General features: G+C 43.3%; 2 protein-coding genes across 3 annotated transcripts; one reads left to right on the forward strand and one right to left on the reverse strand.

The window, feature by feature from the left end:
- Positions 1-815: 815 nt before the first annotated feature.
- On the reverse strand, positions 816-6,015 carry LOC109628134 (transmembrane protein 151B). Its single transcript, XM_020085082.2, has 3 exons — positions 5,878-6,015; positions 5,188-5,755; positions 816-2,511 (listed from the first exon to the last, which is right to left on the reverse strand). Exons 2-3 carry the CDS (start codon positions 5,338-5,340, stop codon positions 889-891), a joined length of 1,776 nt encoding a protein of 591 aa, XP_019940641.2. The 5' UTR covers positions 5,341-5,755; positions 5,878-6,015; the 3' UTR covers positions 816-888.
- On the forward strand, positions 5,902-21,710 carry rpap1 (RNA polymerase II associated protein 1). 2 transcript variants are annotated; one of them, XM_020085079.2, is made up of 27 exons: positions 5,902-6,035; positions 6,909-7,117; positions 7,198-7,346; positions 7,521-7,613; positions 7,824-7,986; positions 8,129-8,293; positions 8,449-8,685; positions 9,804-9,919; positions 10,057-10,155; positions 10,746-10,847; positions 10,918-11,085; positions 11,296-11,475; positions 11,639-11,773; positions 11,853-12,023; positions 12,706-12,863; positions 12,994-13,164; positions 13,274-13,469; positions 13,694-13,803; positions 13,987-14,182; positions 14,514-14,657; positions 14,896-15,038; positions 15,509-15,941; positions 16,661-16,779; positions 16,876-17,107; positions 18,064-18,240; positions 19,489-19,545; positions 20,080-21,710. In XM_020085079.2, the coding sequence occupies exons 2-27, from the start codon at positions 6,913-6,915 to the stop codon at positions 20,230-20,232; spliced, it is 4,272 nt and encodes a 1,423-aa protein (XP_019940638.2). In that variant the 5' UTR covers positions 5,902-6,035; positions 6,909-6,912; the 3' UTR covers positions 20,233-21,710. The 2 variants fall into 2 exon arrangements, with proteins under 2 accessions (XP_019940638.2, XP_019940639.2); XM_020085080.2 differs by having other exon boundaries at positions 5,992-6,129.
- The last annotated feature ends 313 nt before the right edge of the window (positions 21,711-22,023 follow it).

Genomic DNA, 22,023 nt, shown 5'->3' on the forward strand with positions numbered 1-22,023 from the left:
CATGTACGCACCACACATGTACCACACACACATATACACACACACACATTTGCGCAGCTTTCCTCACTGGGACCTACCATCTGACCATCAAATCAAAGCCTTATCCTAACTGTTACCATGTTAAATTCATACCTCTAACTAAGGGGAATTCTGATTTTTTTCAACCTGGGTCCTATGTTTATAAATGTGGATATGTAAATGAATGGTACTTTTGGAATTGGTCCAGTAGATTGCCTCTACCAGCAGCCGTAAAGGTTCGCTCTGGCTACAATGTAGTTTTATGGGGCAACTGCGACAGTCCACGAAATGGTAAATGGTCTGTAAAACTGGGATTGAACTGCCAACCTTTTGGTTAGAGGATGACCGCTCTACCCCCTCAGCCACAGAAACCACACTAATGTTCACTAGAAGTTTGCTTTTAATCGATAAAAGCTAAAAAAATATTGCAACTCACCTTTTGCCTAACATCAAGTCACATTTACTCCTAATCTGAACCAGGACCTCAGAAAGGTTGTTTGACTAATTAGGACCAGGCTTTAGTCCCCATGACAAGGTCAATGTTTTTATTGGAGAAGGTCCTCAAGTGGTAACAAAATTGTGTAAACACACACACACACACACACACACACACACACACACACACACACACACACACACACACACACACACACACACACACACACACACACTAGATAGCTGTTGTTGCTACAAGGAGAATGTGTCAAGGTGAGAATGTCCCAGTGCATTAAGATCAAACCTGCAGCTTCATATTTACAGTGGATTTTCCTGAAAGAGCAGACTTTCTCCATATGTTGTCTTTAGTGTCATTCTGGCAATCAAATATTGACTCTGTCCAATGTTACTGATCAACTTGTGGATCTCTGTCTTTTACAGAGACGTCTCCACACAGGATGACCCTCTCCGTATGTAATAACGTCTCACCTCCCTCCCATCCTCGCTGCCACAGCCCTCCGACCGATGCACTATGAGAACTGGGAAGAAACTAGCGTCCCTGTAGGTAGGCGGACTGTCACTGAGGGCCAGCTGGCTGGAGTCGGACCTGCAGCACTGCTCGTCCACGCAGCAGGGGTCCGTCAAGTTGCTGCTGTGGCTCCTCCAAAGCGCCACAGTGCGATGGGAGCCGTACATGCGGCAGAGAGACAGACGAGACGTGTCCGAGGAGAGGTGAGACTGGAACAGTGCTCCCCGGCAGGAGAAGATGGAGGAGCAGCTGGAGCTGGTGATGGTCGTCCTTCTGCCTACCCCTTGTGCGGGTGGCTCGCTGCATTGCTCGCACTCGTCCTGTCTCTGGAGAGCACCGTAGCTCTGGCCTGCCTGGCTGCTGTCCAACAGGAAGCAGTTGGAGGACGAGGTGCACTCAGTGTCATGCAGTGAGTTAGAGTTGGCTGTGCTCATGTTTATCAGCATGGCCTCTGAGTAGCTGGGGATCACCTGGCGGTTGCAGCGTATGTGCCACTCCATCTCAGTGCTGTCCAGTGTGTCCACTCGTGGAATAGTACAAGTGATATTATTCCCCACAGGCCGGTCCTCATCCAGAGGAGACGGGCTGCTGTACTCTAACCCAAATAGTTTCTCTATGCGGTAGTGCACGTAAGCAGTACGGTACTCTATGAGGACCCTCAGAGGCCAGGACAGCATGAAGAGAGCAGCAAGCCAGAATGCAACATGGGAAGTGTACCAAGGCATACTATCTGGGTCCACAAAGGCGATCAGGTTTTCTCTGAAGTCCACGTTCTTCAGTTGCATTCCCTCCCTGGCCTCCATGTAATCGTCCAAACCTTCGATTTCAGAGAAGAACCTGGCTCTCTGGTTGAGGTAATCGTTTTCTGGACCTGCCTCTGTGAAGCTAAAACACTTGGTAAAGCGCAAGCGAGCAGCCGGATGTTCCTCCAGGCCCCTGAGGTCATGCGATACATCCTTCATCCCACAATGGCTGTAGTCAAACTCTCCCTCTGCCACGTGTGTGTTCACCCTCTCGTGGTACACCTGCGTGGTGGTGTAGGCGTCTCCGTTACGGTATCGTGTGACCTGCCGAGTCCGTCGCACAAAATGGTAGCTGATGGCCTTCCACCAAATGCAGGGCTGGGCCTGCTGCATCCTCAGCACGCGCTCGTACACGCTGTCCACATCCGACTTGCATTGCAGCTCGCTCCTGGCTCTGCAGTGCCAGCACTCCACCATGTACAGCACATAGAGCATGAGCAGGAATGCCAGGGGGATGTAGATGTAGCCGTCAGAGCAGGGGCTGTCATGGTAGATCATCGAGTGGCCTCCGACGCCCCCCATCCCAGACGCCCCCCGCAGGGAGGAGGTGAAGGAGGCTGTGAAGGAGGAGGTGAGGGCAGAGTTGAAGCTGATCTTGGTGACCCGGGTGAACTGACACCAGGCCACCGCACCCACACAGCTGTACATGAGCAGAGAGAGCAGCAGGCAGCGCCAGTGGGACTCTCGGCAGACACAAGCGCCTAGGGACTGCTGCACTGGACGCTGCTGCAGGGAGAGAGAGTAATGAGGGAAATGCACTTTAGAGCAATGAGCCTCAGAAACATGGCAGTGACATCATGACTTGCAGTAGAAGTGCAAATGAGGTGGCTGCATGATAAATCTCCAAGCTTTTCCCATACCTAAGCGTGATGTAAATCAGACTGAAGAAAGCTCAGCAGAATTCAATTACACCAAGTTATGTCCCTATGAGGTCAATGCAGCTGACAGACACATATTAACTGAGGTGTGCTCACTCTGAAATTAATTTAATTTAGATTGTGCTAGGGCGAAAGCACCGGCTAATAAAGATGTCACATTAATATCAGAGGGTAGTAATAATAGTTAGAAATAGAGCACCGCTAACTCTGAATTTACTAGGCAGCTATTAATATTAATGTTTGATAGTTTCATTTTTTTACATCCATATAATATCTATTATCTACTAGTGCTTTTTAAATTTAAACAAATAACATAAACACTTTTGATAAGGATCACTAAAACTTTGTTTTCAAAGTTTCACTGTGACAGATTTAGGTGAAAGGGATTCATTTTTTAGATATTTAATAATCCTAATGTCGTAATGTTTCCACCACTGTGTTTCTTTTAAATTGTAAAAATTGTTGTTTCCTTTACCCTAGAATGGGCTCTTTATATTTAAATACTTTATAGTCACATCAGGAGCAGGCCTTCTTTACGGAGGCCGCCATGTTTTTTACAGTTTTGCAGGTGTGATCAATCATGTTTGGATCCATCAGATGCTGTGTGATAGTGTATGCTAATATTTAAATATTTAAATATAATAATGACTTGTGATTTTGAGAGGTTATGTGAAAAATGTACTCTGTAACTTTAGGAAAATCATGAGAGCTCTGTGCAAACAAATGAGAAACACAAAGTGCTCACATTTGCAATAAGTCAAATTGTCCTATTCAGCCGAGACACAGGCCCAAAGCTATTTCATCAGTTACACTGACACTGAATAAGCTGCAGTTTAACTCTTAAAACATGAAGAAATTAAACCAGAGAGGAAATACATTTAGATATAAAACCTGTAAGAGGAGTACTTAAGGATTTCACCTTTTAAATATTGTAATTAGATCCCATCTCATCAGACACATACGTTAAGATTTTTGAACGACTATGTGGCACTTTGGAATATATTCGGTCGTTGTGGTGACATTTCTTCCATGAGACCAGGCGGCATTGTTGTTGACAACCTCTGGTGTTTTATGGAGTGAAAAGATTTATGCTGACAAGCGGCCATCCATTACTGCACTGACACAGGGGTGGAGATGTCACTTTGCTGCATGGTTCCACCTCAGTTGCCGATTGAGCAAACGAGGATTCTGTTCTCATGCAGAGAGAGGAAGGAGTTCTCATTCATCCAGGGCTCCTGACTACTGATATTACACACTTTATACTCATTTACCTTAGTGTAGTTTGTGAAAAACAATCTACTCCCCAGTATTAAACAGGACATATATGCAATGTCTGAAAAGAAGTTATTTCATTTTACAGTTTATTGCTGGATGCATGCAGCCGACTGTCCAGATGGAATCATTACTCCATGGTAGAAAAGATAGAGAGGATGATGGAGCAGACACATGCAGGTTAAATCAAAGAGATCAACACGTATATGTGGCTTTGATCAAAACAACCAGACACAACTTGATCCAGAGCAACATACACCCATTTGTTGCTGACGGCACGGTTCCACATCACTGGAGTCGACTGTGGTCATTACGTCAGATGTATTATTCTGACAGAAAATGCTGTTTGGCTGCAGGTGAAAGGAATCATACGTGTAATTTAAAATATATTTCTGCTCTCGTGCTCCATTATGAACCATCCAGACCCCTGCAGCTCGCCCAGAACATGTCTGCCCTCTGTCCCTGCAGTGTCATGGAGGGGCAGCATTCAGTTTTTATACTTCACATACCTCAGTCTTTTAGTTCGTTAATTTACTTGTATTCTCTATGCAGCCATTTTACATTTCTTTTTAAAAGCTTCATTTTTTATATTTCCTTTTACATTTTGTCAGAATGCCCCTCTTTTAATGGCTTTGTTGATGAACTGTGCTATAGCTACAAAGAGCTACAGAGAGGATGAGCCACTACAGAACAATATCACAATTCAGTCTCATATACATATGGACTTACACAGAGGGGAATCTTGTCTTAATAATGTAAAACACATAGTTGGTAAACTTGCTCCTGATTGTGGCCTTGATTAATGTTACAGAAACAGGCAGTCATCATTTCTTACTTTACCTGAAGTCATTCAGTTATCGTGTATGCATTTATCATTTTGCACAAGCTTCTAAGATGTACAAGTGCAAGCAACATGTTTGTGGCTGTTGCATTGTCGCTGCACCTTTTACGCTCTGCTGAGAAATGTTATGCATAACTCTGTTTCAAATAACTGCCTCAATAAATGTGATCATATAAGGACCTAACTAAGGCGACAGACACTGGAACAAAAGTCTGAATGTGTATTAGTCCATGTGTAGCCTACTTTTACAGTGTGGTAATGCATTTTTTTGTGCTGTAATTTGTAATAAATTTATTTTTGTTTTATTTCATATGCTGATGGATGAATGAACTAACCAACTATTCTGACATGTCTTATATTATATCCTACTTAAAACAAAGATAAAGAAACTGAGTTGATGTCTTCACCCACCTCCTCCAGAGCATCACTCCCAGTCTCTGGATCTTCCTCCTCCTGCTCCTCCTGCTCCTCCTGCTCTTCCTGCTCCTCCTGCTCTTCTCCCTCAGCATCACTGGGAGCGCTGGCCGTCGTGTCCTCCGCAGGGTCCCGGTCTGAGGAGAGCATCCTGCACTTCTCGCATGTCAGGGAGAGAGAGGGTTAGAAACTCACTCCTCTTCTTTTAATTTCACATGCAGTTTCTGGAGATCCCCCCCATTCGCCTTTTGTGGGCCCCCGCAGCTCCACAGGGTCTGGGCCGGAGCCAGGAGGCTGATGCTGCTGCGGCTGGTGCTGATGCTGCGGCTGCACGGAGCGGGGATCCCGCCGCGGTCCTCCCGACGCTCCGGGCGGAGGGGGGCGGGGTTGAGGGATTTCACCGCAGCAGAGGCAGCACAGGTTGACCATGGTGCAGTCAGGCCAGGGTTGTCGTCAGTGTGGCCGGTGCTCTGCGGAGGAAATCACCGAATCAAACCTTGCATCATCAATACAGAAAAAAACAGCCCCGCATACTGTGCGTTCATCCAGATTGTCCGACTGTGTCCTGCGAGAGGAAGGAGGCAGATATTAGTCATCTCGGACGTCCAGCGACATGAACGAGAAAATGCATTACAAACAAAGAACTCGGTTGAATGTATTTTAACACAATAAAACCAGATAAATTACCCGATGACTTCTGCGAGACGGAGGGGCGCAGTCCCGAGGCCTTTCTGTCCCTCGGTGCTTTTATTTTGAAGGTGCGAGTCGGTGTCACACTGAAAGTGTCCCGTGTGTGTTCGGCTCCAGTTTTGTTGATGAACCGCGGAAGCTGCTCTGCACCGAAGGTCAGATCACTGCGAAACACAAACACAACGAACGAACACTCTGGTGACTGCGGCTTTTGTTTTTCTGGAGATTTTAACGCTTCGACAGAGCGAGGTTAGAGAATCCAAGCTAACCGCTAAGCTAGCGTGGACCGTACGTTACATTCCTCCTGTGTCCGGTGGAAACTTCACTACACGTGAAAACCAAGAAGTTTCAGTTAGCTCACGTTAGAAAAGAGCAATTTATATGTTGTTGTCTGTCTTTTCTTTCACCACTAGATGTCCAGTGTTAGTGTTCGTGATGAGATTAGCCAAACTAACCAAGCAGGTGCTCTATAGAGACTCAGAAATACATTCAAACAGACAAATCACATTAAAATAGCACAAAGGCATTGGATTGAAACAGATTAAAGGGATAACATTGATAGAAAATGGAAATTCCCTCATTATCTAATCACCACTATGCCGATGGAGGGGTGGGTGAAGTGTTTGAGCCATCTAAACACGTTTGGAGTTTCAGGAGTAAACAATGCAAGACAATATTAATGAATGTGAATATGTAGAATCTGTAGGTGACGGAAAGATTAAGGAGCAGGGACTTTCTCTTTCTAGTTTAACCAGTCACGTTTGAGCAAGCTTTGATTGGCCAGGTAAACAGTGTGGAGAACAAAAGACGTGGTCGATCAGCTTTTAAATTATCCTTAAGCCCCCCCCCCCCCCCCCCCCCCCCCCCCCCCTGAGATTGGTGTGGATGTAGTCTGACGCTCTTTCCTCCTCAAGTAGTGTCAGGTGTTTGAGAGATGAACGGTTGGGCTCAGGTCCAGACACACTTGTATATGATCATTTGATACAGTCCTGTCAATCCCATTAATTCATTCTTTTTGTGTCCCTCAGAGGGATGTTGAGACGTCCCAAGCCAAGTGACTCAGAGGCCGACCTCCTCAGAGAACAGCAGCAGTTTCTGACCTCTGGTGCCCCGTCCGCTGCCAATGTGATCCGCCGTCCGGACAAGAGGAGAGGCGAGGCTGGCGAGGCTGGCGAGGGAGGAGGGGAACAAAATGGGGAGGATGAAGGACGTCAGAGGGACGTGGTCTCTATAGAAGGTATGAAAGTTAACCTGCTGACTGTCCACATGTTTTTAGGGAAGCCCCAAACATTATGTTGATCTGTATTTTTATTGTAGATCTTCCAGACCAGCTCCCTTCTCTGACACCAGCTCCCCCAAAGAAGTCTCGCTTTAAAGCCAGCCGTGTCACCTTCGAGGACGAGGATCCTGAGGCGAGGCTGGACAGACATGACACTCACATCAGTGCTGTTCTCTCCAGGATCGTTGTAAGTGCTGGTTGTAAACCCAAACTCATGCTGCGTGGCTCTTCAATACATTTCCATGTGAAGATGTTCTCAGTTGTTCAGATTTTTGTTGGGGTCTTGTTTCTTGTCACATTTCAGAGTCTCAGTTATTTATTTTTCATCCCTGAATAAGTACCATTATTCTTTTATTTCAAGGAGAGAGATACAAGCTCTACTCCAATCTCTCTACCAGCATTCACAGGCATGGCATTCCCCAAAGTAGTGCACCGCACAGAAAACAGCAGTCAGGTACAGAGATATTTAATTTCTTCTCAACTGTTTGAATTTTGATTAATTGTTGAAAACAGTTTTCAATTGCTGTTAACCATGGTCATTTATAATTAAGATACATATTTTCTCTATATGCACACAACACACTTTTACTCACTTTAAAAAAATACCTTAAAAACATTTTTTTGTTCATACTTCATACTACCCTCAATTTCACCTCACAAACAGGTGCCGCTGTCCTCAGCTGGAGGAAAGAAAAGCATCTTTGCTCGACAGATCGCAGCTCAGAGACTAAAAGAAGGAAAGACACCGTTACACTGTGCAGCTGAACCCACTGAGCAGAACCTCCCTCCTGAGAGTAGCATGGACACAGATCTGTGTGACGATGCAGGTGATCATGAGTAAACTTCATGTGACAGCTGATAGGTTGGACTTCTTAAGGAGTGTATTGCTCATGTCTTCATTATTGTTTAAAATGAAACATACATTGTTTTACTCTGTTTTTTTCATTCTCACTGCCTTCTGTTCTCTAGAGCCACCTTTAGTCTCTGCTCCTAGGCTGGTGTCTGGTCAGGGGCTCAGGGTCCCAGATAGTTCAGGGGAGACGCTGAGGATCCACACGGAGAACCAGGCCAGACTCCAGACAATGTCTCAGTCGGAGATACAAGAGGAGCAGAACAAACTCTTGACTCATCTTGGTAGGCAGCACTTTTATCCACATGATAGTTAATAGTCATCCAACATAGATTTAAATGAAGTAATGATCCGTCATGTTTGTATCTCGACTCGTGCATCAAAACCTCTTCTATTTTTGTATACCTCAGTGTGTAACACGATTATTTCTGCTTCCCAGATCCGAGACTGGTGGAGTTTGTTAGATCTCGCAAAGCCCAGAGTGTCCCGTCCTCTGCCCCCCCATCCAAACAGCCCGGGGGCAAAAGCAGCAAGGAGCGTTGTCCTCTTGAAAACGTGAGCAGAGAGTCAGGCTTCTCCGCTGCCGCTGTGTTGTCTCAGAAAGCCCAAGAGGTGGAGATGGAGGGAACTGAAGAGGAGGAAGAGGGGAAACTGCCAACACCACCTGCTATGATGGGTATGATTGGTTCAAACTAAACCTTTAAATCACTTCTGCCTGAACAGCTCTTGCACAAGATTTGAACAAGCTGGATTTAGATTGTGGACTACTACAACCGTGTGATCATTTCATATCATCTCTTGCTTTATACAGATTAGTGAAGTTAACCCCTTTTGCTGAGGCTGTATAATTATTTGATCAGTGATGAAGTAAATGAATGCAAATCTCATCTCAGCAGCTCACACACAGTCTTATATGAACCCCCTCCCCCTTGTGTATAAAGGCTGGATGCTAATTGTATAACTCATGCTTGTGCTGCATGGCTCAAGTCCAGACATAAAGCTGATCATTGACTTCACTTTGTGTGATTAGCAGGCAGGCCGGGCTGAGCCAGAAGTAGCCACTCTCCACAATTAAGTTACTGCAGATGATTCAGAGAATACTCCCAGTCCTGATCGATGTGTTGCTAATGGATCATATGAAGACAGATTGTGCACATGATTTATTTATACCTTTCTCTTTTGCTAAAAAAGAACAAGTAAAACTGTTGTTTGTTGTTCTGGCCAAATGTTATTTATGCCTCTTCTACTTTCTCTTCAGGAGAAAGCAACATGTCCTCTTTTTGGGTCGAGAATAAATAGCCTGACAACTATTCAGCTTCTTACCATAGATTGTATTAAAAAGAATGGATGTAGACTCTGGGTCTGGAAAGTGAAGCCAATGTGGACCAGACTTGTTTGGACCAGATTGAGACAGCATATATTAGTAGTAATACAATATTTTGAATGCATTTCTCCACCAACAGCAGCATTTTACAGGGTGGTATTTGAATGTGAGCAGCTCTTCACTGCCAGTGTTATTATCTCATTAAATAGAGTTGATTCCCTGACTATGTCATGATGTCATGATGTGATTTACATTGTTGTCACAGCCATATACTTGATATGACACGTGTAACAGCATATATATGTGATAATATGATCAATCTGATATTAATTTCTACTAGAAAATGAAACAAATCCACACTCTGGTTTATCTGGTTCTGCTTAAAAACATTAAAAGACTCAATAAGAAGGATTGTTTTCTCAGTGTAGTGGTAGCTTTTGTTCACAGTCTTACGTGTGTGTATGATTCAGAGGAGGATCTGCCGGTGAAGCCTCAGAAAGAATGGGTCCACATGGATAAGCTGGAGCCAGAGAAGCTGGAGTGGATGAGAGACTTACCTGCACCAAAAAGAAAAGGAACTAGAAAGGTAGAGGTTTGAGGAAGCCTGCTGTTTTCATTCAATTCTACTCAAAGCCTTAGTGGCAGATGAAAAGTGTTTTCCTGAGTGAACACACATTGTTTACCTGAGCCAACAGTCTGTTTTTGTTCTGTGTGCCCTGACAGGAGATGCAGGCTCGGTTTGACTTCACTGGGAGCTTGATTCCACCCACTGAGGATCTTCCCACCCACCTGGGTCTGCACCATCATGGAGAGGAACCAGAGGTCACTCAAGTCAAAATACAACATTTATATTTTAGTGTTAGGATCTCACATAGCACGTTTAACAAGTGTCATTAAGGTGTGTACAGCTCCTGATGCCTCAATGCTGGTGACAGCCATGGCTGCAAGCACATTATCAGGTTGTCCGTCCCTTTCTCGTTAAAGTTCTTTCTAATGCGTGCCTTGAGGGAATTTCTTAAAATCTGGCACGATGTGGACTGAAAGATGAACTATTAATACATTTGGTGGTCAACAGTAAAAGGTTGTAACTCTAGAATTGATATGATTATTATATTAAAAGGCAGCGAGGTGGAAATTCTATTTTTCGTTCTTAATATTATCCATTTGAATGCAGTGTTTTGCAGAAATATGATTTAACAACTTGAACTTTGGAGTCACTTAGAAACTGTGACATTTTCTCAAGTGAACATATTTATGATGAACATCTGCTCTTAAAATAAAATGCCAGTTTTAGCATTTTTATCAGGCCTGTGAAGCACCATTCTTGAATCATTGTCATATCGTGGTTAGGTAGTTGGTCTTTTTCCGTCTGTAATGATTTCACTCTCAACACTAATGATTTCTCCCTCCAGAGGGCAGGTTACTCTCTGCAGGAACTCTTCCTGCTCTCTCGGAGTCAGGTCATCCAGCAGAGGAGTCTGGCCCTCAGCACTCTGGCCAACATCCTCTCAAAGGTAAACTTACTTTCTCTGTGTCACCTACACTGTCTGTTCTCGCTCATGCTGACTTGTTTTTATCCTGTAGGCATGTGCTGGAAAATACCAGCCAGTTCTGAAAGGCAGCGTGACGTCCACTCTGCTCGACGCCGGCCTGCTCTTCCTGCTCCGCTTTGCTTTGGACGACAGTGTGGAGGGAGTGATGTCTGCAGCGGTGCATGCCCTGAAAACTCTTCTTGTGTGTGCAGAAGATGAAGTAAGACAACTTGATATCTGAAAAGACATTGACAGATTGACTGACAACTTAATTTTATATCCCAAGACTCCACAAGTTTAATTGTAATAATTATTCAGTAATTCTGTCTAGTGCAGTTCAACAGTTATATTGAACAAATTCTCACTGTTCATGTGTAAGACTTTTTCAGTCCAGTGTCTAGCTTTTTATCCATTTTGTTTCTCCGCTCAGGAGTGTTTGGACTTCACCTTCTCCTGGTTTCGCGGCCTGGCCTCGTTCCCTCTGCTGCCGTCTCCTCAGGAGGAACAGGATGAGGAGGACGAAGTGCTGGACGAGATTATGAAGGAGACGGCCAAGGAGAAGGAGGAGAGGAAGAGTGATCATGATGTGGCCAGGCAGGATGTTATCAAAGTAAATGAGCTGAATACATCCTTTAAACTCCATTTCTGTTATGTGTATGTATTGCACCATATGTATTTATTAATATTTAAAGTAGTATTATGACAGTAAATGTAATGGAGAAGTCCTGTAAATGAAGGTTGAATGATTATTGTTTATTCTTTTTTTATTTTAGGGTCTGCTCAAAATGAAACTGCTCCCCAGGCTACGATACATCCTTGAGGTTTTCCGACCATCTCCTCGAATCGTCCAGGACGTTCTCAGCATCCTGACTCGTATTGCGAGGCACTCCTCCTCTTCTGCCACTCAGGTAACTATAGCAACACCTCCACACAGTAAATCACTGATGTAGTAATGTTGATATTTTAAACTGTGTGTTTCACCCTCAGGTGCTGGACTGTCCTCGCCTGATGGAGACAGTGATGTCTGAGTTTCTTCCCACCTCTTGGAAAGCCCCATCTTCACCCCTGCCTCTGTCTGTTTATGGCCTCCCACAGGCCAGCGCCATGAAGCTGTTAAGAGTTTTGGCGACTTCTGGCAGACATGCCTGTGCCAGACTGGTACGTGTTGGTAATAACGTGTCAATGAGATTATCACTGAGTATTTATATATTAAATGTCTCTATTTTAACAGCATATGCAAACGTGTTTAGAAGGGTTGCTACCTTTTGCTGTGTACTCATATGTGCATGCTACAGCAATGCTTGATGCTAACGCAGCCTTCATAACAGCAATAACAAATCACAGTTTCCTGCTCGGGACACACATCATCGCTAGCTCTCTAACCATGCAATGCTAAAGAAAAGCACACAGACAATAAACTTCATCACCAGGCTTTGGTTTGAAACATGATACAACAAAGAAACTGTGAAAAGGTCTGAATTGTTGCTTATTCTACAATGTGCACGGAACTCAACTTTGGCAAGAGCATGAAAAGAGGAGAGTTGCCTCAGAAAATAATTGCAGCATGCTCCAGGTAAAGGCTACAAGTCGATCTCCATGTTCCTTGGTGTTCCTGTGAGGATACAGTATTATTAAGATGTTAAAGGCCTTACTTGTTGTGGCCACCAGAGGAAAACGTCTCACATTATAATAGCTACATAAAAAACGTTTCTTAAATATACTTCTTACATAAATTATTTGTAACGTGTGTTGAATTTCACCGCTAATGTGTTAAAGTTTTTCCATTTTTCCTACATGCGTATATACATCAATAATATATCTTTCTCTCTCATCTCCCCAGTTAAACTCTCTGGGAGTGAGGGAGCGTCTGTCTTGTCTGCTCAGTGCTGAGGTCAGTGAGCTGCTGCTGGAGCCCAGCGAGGCCCTCAGGATCACCACTGAGGCCTACAGGCTGTGGGCTGTAGCAGCTGCGTACGGACAGGCCTGTAACTTATACATGTAAGCTCATATCATAAAGCATATTCACTTTCTTCTTAGCTCTGGTTCTATCGCTCTGGATCTGTTGTCTTGCTAGATGCTTGATTTTCACCTCTGCTCGTCTTTTATTGCTGTCGCTGTTTTCCCTCAGAGACCTGTACTCAGCCTTAGTGAAGGAGCTGCAGTCTGTTCACCGAGCGCTGAACCCCTCAGATCATCTGCTGCCTCTGCAGCTCCAGCGGGTTTTGGCTCTGCTGTCTTTACTCACACAGGTCACACACACTGCAGGATGCCATCAGGAGCTACAGGCCGGCATGGTCAGGTACAGACGGAGGAATATCTGAAATAGATAAAGAAACCGATGCTGTTACACGAGACCTAACACCACTCTCCTTGTTATCTGCATTTCACTCCCTCTGTTTTTACTTCAGCTCTCAGGGTGAAGAGTGTCCCCCTCCTCCTCCAGTGTCTTGGGGTCATGTCACAGGACTGCAAACATCCTTGTTGGGCCATTTAAAGGGATTTGTTAATAGCCTTGAGAATCCAGTTCAGAAAGACAGCAGCCTCACTCTGATCCCAGCTTACCTCGTCTACCTCGAAGCTTACTATCATCAACTCTCCAGACAGGTACCATTTCTTCTTACCTATATGTGTCTGTATGTGTGAGTCATTGCGAAGCCTCAATGTTGAGAAATGAGCAGGTCGATGATTGGTTCTCAAGTAAATGTCAGTAAGACAGAGACAAATCTGACAAATCAGCCTGGATGAACTGTCTGTACTTTACAGAGATATTAATCTACGAACTGCACAATGAGTTTAATCGACAGCACATGTTTGTCTTGGTTTCTCAGAATTGTTTTAAACCAGTGGAGACTCTTCAAGAACTGGAGCAGCTCACATCTGAGGTTCTGTTCCCGCTGTTTTCTCACCATGTTGTGCAAGACCTGATGAGGAACCTCAGGTATGTGTGATTTACTTAAAGTTACTTATTTTGTCAGATATTACACTCAATATCAACAGAGTGGAAACAGATGACAGTTACATAAGCAATTCTCGTTTTGTCTTTCTTATAAAATGTTTTGGATCCATTTTTACAAAACATTTGATTAATTATTTACTTTTACTGGGGGGGTTGTCACACCAGATCTTCTTCAGTGGTGTGCAATGCCCAGTCTAGTCATCAGGGCCCAGAAACCACTCCGAGCCTCCCAGGTTTGGCCTGCCCAGGCTGGAGGGATCGACCAGGCCTGGTGGGCCCCAGCTCTCCATTCCCTCTTCTCACAAGTCTGAGTCTCCTCCTGCAAACAGTCACAGGCATCCACAAAGGTCTCAGCTGTAAGGTAGGCTATACAGAAGAGTCTGAACTCTTTGTACTATATATTGTGATAAGACGGGGACAAGAGGTGAGGTGACTATTTGGGTATTTTACTGCTTAACTCCATTATTTGTTTGGAATAGAAACCTGCATCCTCTCAGCTCTATCAGTCACAGAGTTATAATAGTATATAATAAATTTTGCTGTATCATAATACAATGACAATAACGGCTTTCTATTCTATTCTAGTGGAATGTCATTGAGTTACATTTTGTTGCCATCTTGTGGCGACTCAAATTCCATATAATCATCATGTTTCTTTTTCCTGTTTTTCTCTCCACACTCCCACTCTCCAGTTCAGTGGTCTCCTCCTGTCAGAACCTGTGATTGTTTACCTTCGGAGTTGCAGTCAGGCGACACCCACCCTGTCTCACACCAGGTGGCTTCTGCGACATGAACATCACCTCCTCTACCTCCTCCTCAGGCTGGCACACAGACTGGTAAATCAAAACCTGACCAAGGCTTTTACATATGTGATACATGAATTAGGATGACATGTATAATTATGTGTAAGTGCAGGTGGGACTATTTCTTTCATGATGTTTGGATGGCTTCAGATTTAATCTGTGTTTGTCTGATGTTAATTACATCTATATATGTATCATTACCAGTGTGATGGTGTTTTCATTATTTTGACTCTATAACTCTATATATCTTTTTTTTTTCTTCTTTTCTCAGGTTCCCTGTGACGTGGAAGTAGCGAAACATGCATCACTGTACCACCAGGTGGCGCTGGTTCTCCTGCCATGGTTGCTGCCAGGCAGTGAGTACTTGGCACATGAACTGCTCTCCACCATCATCTTCAGCAAGGACTTTATATCGTGAGTTGACTTCTTTTTTTTTTTTTTACTGGGATTAATTTTGGTTTAGGTGCCAACGCCATCATCAGCCTCATGAACCTGAGGTGTGATTCAGATTTTTTTTCACCAAATTTTATGCATTCTTTATAAATAATCATGTAGATGATTGCTTGTAAAACAGAATCATAATTGTCTTAGGAGATTCCTCATAATTTTCTGAAGACTCTGGTTGATAGGTCAAAATAAAGAAGATAAGAAGTGACGACTCAAGTATCCAAGACCCCGTCCACTTGCCCTTCAGTAAACTCCTCATGAATAGAGCTCATTGTTATCGTCTAACTTCACAAATTAGATTATATTCAAAATCACATTTCTTTGGAATTAGATTAAATTTACCTAAGGCCCATTTCCCCCAAGAGTGTTGTTTGACATTCTTGACTTCCTCTTGACTCCAGTGTGACTCAGTTTGTGTTTGTTTGTTTACCATGCAGTGAGGGCCACAGCGGAGGGCCGGAGGCTGTAGAGCTGGGGGAGCTGAAGCTCCACGAGGAAACACATCACCACACGTCTCCCTCCCTCCAGACCGTTGGTGCTCTCCTGAGAGAAGCCTGTGTCCAGCTACCATCCATCCGGGGCTGCTTCCTCACTCACCTGGCCCATCTGGAGTCGTCCGTACTGGTGTCCCGAGACGTGTTCCTTGGCCGCAACCCTTGGATCAACTCCCATCTCCTCCCAGAGCTCACAGGTCCCACCCTGCCATCTGACTGGCCATTCCTCCCGCTTCTCAGCCTGTACGAAAGGACGGGTGTGCCTGATGGTGGAGCGTTAGCGGTGGAGGAGCTGCCTCATGGGGCTCTGCAGATGGTCACCCACTGTCTGCAGTGGCTGCTGCTGCTGGAGGTCTGGAGAGAGGAAGCTCTAAAGGTATAAGTTCAAGTCGAGTCAGTTTTATTTTGTCAAGCACAAAATCACAAAAATTACCTCGCAGGACTTAAAAAAAGTCTCAGCAAAACACAGAATCATCAGATCAGTGATTTGAAAAAGAACATCCAAAATAATTGTCTATCTGTTTTGAGGCTCTGACAGGTTCATCTATAACTAAACTCAAATGACACTCAACTAACTTGAGAACATACCTCCACCAAGGCCCAACAGTCTCCTTAAATTCAATCAAGCCGCACCACATTGCACACTCATGGATGTCAGCCACGAGTGCCTGATTTTGTTCATCCAGATCCAGACATTATTCCCTAGAAACATGTTGAAACGAGTGATTAAAAGGAATACCTGGATCCTCCCCTTTGTTTGGATCCATGTCAAAATTTAATGGGTTGTTTCTTGGCCCGTGTCCCATTGTTCCATCAAAAAGTATCGTGGAAGTCAGATCAGGTGTTTTTGTGTGATCAAACAGACAGGAGTGAAAAACATAACCAGATGCTGGATTTGTTTGGTTGATGTTTAGGGACCAACATTTCTCAGGGTTCTGAGAAACTATAATATGCATAATCAATCATTTTAACAGACTAGTTGATAATAATAGTTATTATAGCCACCGTTAAATGTTTGTTACACCAAAACTTGTCATTGGTCTTGATAATCTGGTGGTGAAGCTTCTCTTGATGTGTGTTTTTGTCCTGTTGCAGGTGATCCCTCCGGGCGCTAAGCTCGCCCGCCTGTCCTGTGTGTTCCTGTGTTCCAGTGACTTGTTCCTGGAGAGACCTGTTCAGAAACTGACCTGGGGTCTGTTCAGACTGCTGACCAGGTTTGATATAACATTTCTACAATGTGTAATATCCTTGCTCTTGAGCCCAGAGTAACAAGGCTTAGATCCTGATAAACAGAGGCTCTACATTTGCAGGCGCTCCAGGCTGGACTCTTTGGACCTGAATGTCCCTCCTCCAGGTTTAGCCTCCTTCCTGGACTTGTATTCAGCTCTTTTGGCTCAGTATGAAGCAGTGTCTTTTGGAGACCGACTCTTTGGCTGCTGGGTCCTCTTACCGCTGCAGAGGAGGTACAGTGCCACCATGAGACTGGCTGTGTTTGGAGAACATATGGGGATGTTGAGGTCACTGGGAGTCACCCTGGAGCAGGTAATAATGATGATACACTATATTGCCGAAAGTATTAGCTCACCTGCCTTTACTCACATATGAACTTAAGTGACATCCCATTCTTAATCCATAGGGTTTAATATGACTCTATGTCGGTCTACCCTTTGCAGCTAGAACAGCTTCAACCCTTCTGGGAAGGCTTTCCACAAGGATTAGGAGTGTGTTTATGGGAAATTCTGACCATTCTTCCAGAAGCGTATTTGTGAGATCACTCACTGATGTTGCACGAGAAGTTATGGCTCTCAGTCTCTGCTCTAATCCATCCCAAAGGTGTTCTATCGGGTTTAGGTGAGGACTCTGTGCAGGCCAGTCAAGTTCATCCACACCAAACTCTCTTATGCATGTCTGACCTTGCTTTGTGCACTGGTGCACAGTCATGTTGGAACAGGAAGGGGCCATCCCCAAACTGAACACTTGGATATTGATACTTTTGGCAATATAGTGCACTATATTCACCCATTTGGACGGGTAAGTGAATACTTTTGGCAACTTTGCGGGAACAGTTTGGGGATGGCCCCTTCCTGTTGAGTCCTTACCTCAACCCGATAGAACACCTTTGGGATGAATTAGAGCAGAGACTGAGAGCCAGGCCTTCTCGTCCAACATCAGAGTATGACCTCACAAATGCGCTTCTGGAAGAATGGTCAAAAATTCCAATAAACACACTCCTAAACCTCGTGGAAAGCCTTCCCAGAAAAGTTGAAGCTGTTTTCGCAGCAAACAGGGTGGACAGACGTCATATTAAACCCTATGGATGAGGAATTGGATGTCACTTAAGTTCATATGCGAGTCAAGGCAGGTGAGCCAAAACTTTTGTCAATATAGTATACCTTTATTTATCATGAACTGTTGTTATCATCTCTTTTAAATATTCTGTGATCATTCAGTGATGATGATTAGAAGTTGTTTTAAAATCTCTGTCTTCTCATTTGAAGCTGTCCATCCCTGTCGAGCGTTTCACCTCTCCCCCAGAAGACTCCCTCCCTCTCCTCCGTCTCTACTTCCGATCTCTTGTAACCGGGACCCTGAAGCTCCGCTGGTGTCCGATCTTGTATGTGGTTGCTCTGTCTCACGTCAACTCCTTCATTTTTTCTCAGGATGCTGCAGCACAGGTACAACACTGCATGACACACTGAAAAATGACCGAAGCTAAATTCAGCACCTGAAGCTGAAATCTTAACTGCATTTAATGCAAAAACCACTGAAATAGAGATTCAGAACATGGATTCCAAAAGGTGAAATAAATTGTTAAAGTAATGCTAAAAGTTTTCTTCATATTCAATTTATTTATCAATTCTATTTATTCTAACCCTTAAGCTAATGTCTGAAATGAGAAGCCTCATGTCCAGCTCGCAGAAGAGTGTCCATATTTTATCTTGAGCTGACGACGAGAGGTGTAGTCTGTCCTGTACAGATCCCTGTGCAGAAATATTTTGGTAAAAAAATAAACATTAAAAAAAGTAAATAGGTTTATTGTTAAACTGTAAAATATCCAGCCTCAATTAAATTCCACTATAATAAGGGTTTGATTACGAGATCTCAGAAAACAATGCCAATATGTTTATATATAATTTACCTCCCTATTATCAAATCCATATTGGTCGGGCTTTAATAGAAACATAAATGTCGTTGTTATTGTTCAGTGGTTTCTGTATGAATGTATGTGTGCACATGTCCTAAAGTCTAAATAACATATGGAATAAGTCAGTGAAATAAGCTGAAGGAATTTAATAAAGAATCAGCATTGACACAAAAAAACCGTGATCTCTTTCAGCGCTGGAAATACTTTGGTGATTTATAAAAGCAGCTCCCAAAAGGCATCTAAAATGATTCCAAGGCTCTCCTGATGAAACCTGTTGTCCTGCTTCCTTTATATGTTTTGATTATGTATTTATGATAAGTGCTCTGCCTTGTGGCTTTTCTAAATTGGCCATAGCGGAAACTAAGGCGAGGTTCCATGTGTGAGGATTTAACAGACCCAGAAGGTGCTGCAGCTGCACTGTGGACATGTGGGAAGTGCCTCGGCAGTTTTAGAGGGATTTCCGTGTATTTTCTGCATCACATATGAGCTCATTGGATGCAATTGCTTCATGAATCCACAAAAGTAATCCTCACATTACTGATTAACTGTCAGAGGAGCAGACACAGACTAGACTCTCACAAATTCAACTTCCTCGCATTCAAAAAATATTCATTTTTATCAGGGTATGCAACAACTTTTTAACTGTGAGGTTTTTGGAGCTGATACCAAGAATAAGAAACACATTCTTTCAGAGCAGTGAAGCTGTAAACGTTTGTATATGAAGCACCTCAGTCTGTGAAGCAGGGGTTTGATTTTCAATCTCCTCGTCCTTTTCCAGGAGGTCGAAGCAGCTCGACACAATATGCTGAGGAAAATCTACTACTTGACTGACGAGGTACTCGTCTCCTTCACTCTCTCTTTCCCTCTGATCTTTAGACGCTGCAAGGTGTTTATTGATCGCACCAACTTTTCCCCTCGCTCGTCACGTAAAGTTCTAAAGGTGTTTTCTCCACGTTCTCACAGACTAGTCTCTTTCCTGCTGTTTTTCCATCTCGTTGAGCCACGTCCAAATCACTGTTAGATTGCTGGACTGTTTTCTTTTCCCATCTATGGCTTTTGGAGCTTGGACACATGTTCAGTAGCTCTTGTGTTTTTATGTCTGATTAATTATGACACGTATTAATGATGTGTTCGGCGATCCTTTCTTTCTTTATTCTTTTTATGTAGAAGGTACTTTGAGTTCAGTTTTCTTTTAAGGGATTCAGTTTTTCAATAAAGCATTAACACAGTTCTTGCTTTAGTCATGCTAATAAACTTTATCTGATTTTGCACTTCTAATTATATAAAAGTAGATATTTTAATACACTAATTTCGTATCACCGAACTGTCTTTGTTCTCACTTCCATCTCTCTATCCTCTGCATTTCCAGGCTTTGAGGAACCACTTGCTGCTCTTCCGTCTTCCCCAGCAGAACTCAGAGTCTGGGTTTGATGTGTACGAGCAGTTGCCTCCCATCAGGGCAAAGCGTTTGGAGAGTGTGCTCGGGCTGCAGGCAGCAGGGATGTCAAAGGAGACTGAGTGAAGCAGACAATGTGAAAAACTAAAGGTAGTGAGCCAGAAACAGACGATACAGAGTGACATTGTAGGACTGGAAGGAAAGATGAGCGAGAGCAGAGAATTCTGGGAAAGAGTTGACAATGGAGACATAGTGAGGCCGTAATTTAAAATAATAAAAGTGTCTCATCAAGATGTTTTGGAACAAGAAGCAACGTGGTCACAAGAAAATGTTCTGTGGCCTTTTTTGCTGCAGGAAAGCAAACATGAGGTTGACTCAGACAGAACTGAGTGAAGAAGCAGTTAGAACTAAACCAGAGACCATCTTAGAATTTGATCACATCCTCTGCAACATGACCAATGAGGGCTCAGTCTTCATTACTACCATCGCAGCGGGTGTGATCCCATCCCCAAAGATGGTCTGTAGTTTTACCTGACTGGGATTCAGTGATCTGCCAGTGGTCCCACCCTATTTCTAAACACCACACTTTGCACTGCTTTGCAGATGACACCCGTCTTGTGACTCGCCCTTTATTTTGATCTCAACAACAAAAATAAAGTTTCTCGACTATATCTTGCACAGTTGAGATGTTTTTTTCGTTGAAAAACAGATAAACAATTCCATTCCTGCTGTTATGGCTGGTTATACAGGACTATCCCTAGAAATTGTCTCAAAGTTTGTATTCTAAATTTAAACCACAATACAGCTCAAAGCAAAATACAAACTAAGCTCATAATTAAGTGCAGACATAACAAGGTTTCCTCCTAAAGCAAATGGGAGGAATTAAATATTTTTGACACCAGCACTTTGTCAGAGTTACTGTGTGTCTGCCACATTTAAAAAAAACAACAGTACGATTCTTGGCATCTCAGATTGAAGACTAATGTCGGACTTAACAAGTGCCTGCAATTGTCTTATTTTGTGAATAAAACCAGATGTCAAATATGTGTAAACTCTGCAGCAAATTTTGTAGCACCTGTGGCTGCATCACAAATAGGAAACATATTTTTTTCAATGGGTTTTCATAGATAAAAATGGCAAATAAAGAAAATGCATCCAGATGAGCAGGATGCTTTGTTCCCCCTGAATGTCACTGATCAATAACCCTCACTCTGATGTCCCTCACTGACAAAGACTTTTAACTTTTCCATTGAAATTGCGATTGTTGCGTCAAAAAATCAGTGTTTAATCAGATTTGGAAAATGCCCACAAGGAGCCGATGTGTTTCTGGTGTATGTGCTTGTACATCCCCTATTGTGCTCAGTTAAATAACAAATGAACTGTATCACATTTACAACTTAACTGTTAAACATGATACATGATTGCACATTTTGGCCAGAACTTCAGAGAGTGTAAATATATATAGCCGTCTTCGGGATTAATTAATTTTGCTTTATAAACATAATAAAAGCATTTAAAAATAGATACAGTACATTTGCAGAAGAAACTTGTAAATTAGGTTTTGGTGATTTCATTATCTTGTATCATAAAAATTCGAGCCCACCCCAGTAATGTCTAGATTGTCTTGATTTATTACTTCAGACATACGTACACTACAAATATGTGTTAAATATTCAATTTCTTTAAGCATTGTTAATTCCTTCATTATTTAACCCTCCTCTTCCTGGTTGCAGCTGTATTTTTCTCTATTTCTAGAGATGATAGCATGTTTTTTCTTTGGATAATGACCCTCTGCAACACTGCAGCATAGCAGCTTCAAATACAGCAGGAGAGAATAACATGAAGGAAATGTAAATAAGTCTGAAAAGAGTTTCTGATCCAGAAGTAGAAATCCTCCAGGGTTTCAAAACATTTTTG

This window comes from Paralichthys olivaceus, chromosome 12 (genome assembly GCF_024713975.1).
Source record: "Paralichthys olivaceus isolate ysfri-2021 chromosome 12, ASM2471397v2, whole genome shotgun sequence".
NCBI classification, from domain to species: Eukaryota; Metazoa; Chordata; class Actinopteri; order Pleuronectiformes; family Paralichthyidae; genus Paralichthys; species Paralichthys olivaceus.

What these genes read in the sequence shown, in the direction of transcription:
- LOC109628134 (XM_020085082.2), bottom strand. Translation starts at nt 5,340, where the DNA reads ATGCTCTCCTCAGACCGGGACCCTGCGGAGGACACGACGGCCAGCGCT. An exon ending in GGAGTGATGCTCTGGAGGAG is followed by an intron (nt 2,512 to 5,187) that starts GTGGGTGAAGAC and finishes CTCTCCCTGCAG; the next exon opens with CAGCGTCCAGTGCAGCAGTC.
- rpap1 (XM_020085079.2), top strand. Translation starts at nt 6,913, where the DNA reads ATGTTGAGACGTCCCAAGCCAAGTGACTCAGAGGCCGACCTCCTCAGA. An exon ending in CCTCCTCTTCTGCCACTCAG is followed by an intron (nt 11,774 to 11,852) that starts GTAACTATAGCA and finishes TTTCACCCTCAG; the next exon opens with GTGCTGGACTGTCCTCGCCT. An exon ending in CTCAGGATGCTGCAGCACAG is followed by an intron (nt 18,241 to 19,488) that starts GTACAACACTGC and finishes GTCCTTTTCCAG; the next exon opens with GAGGTCGAAGCAGCTCGACA.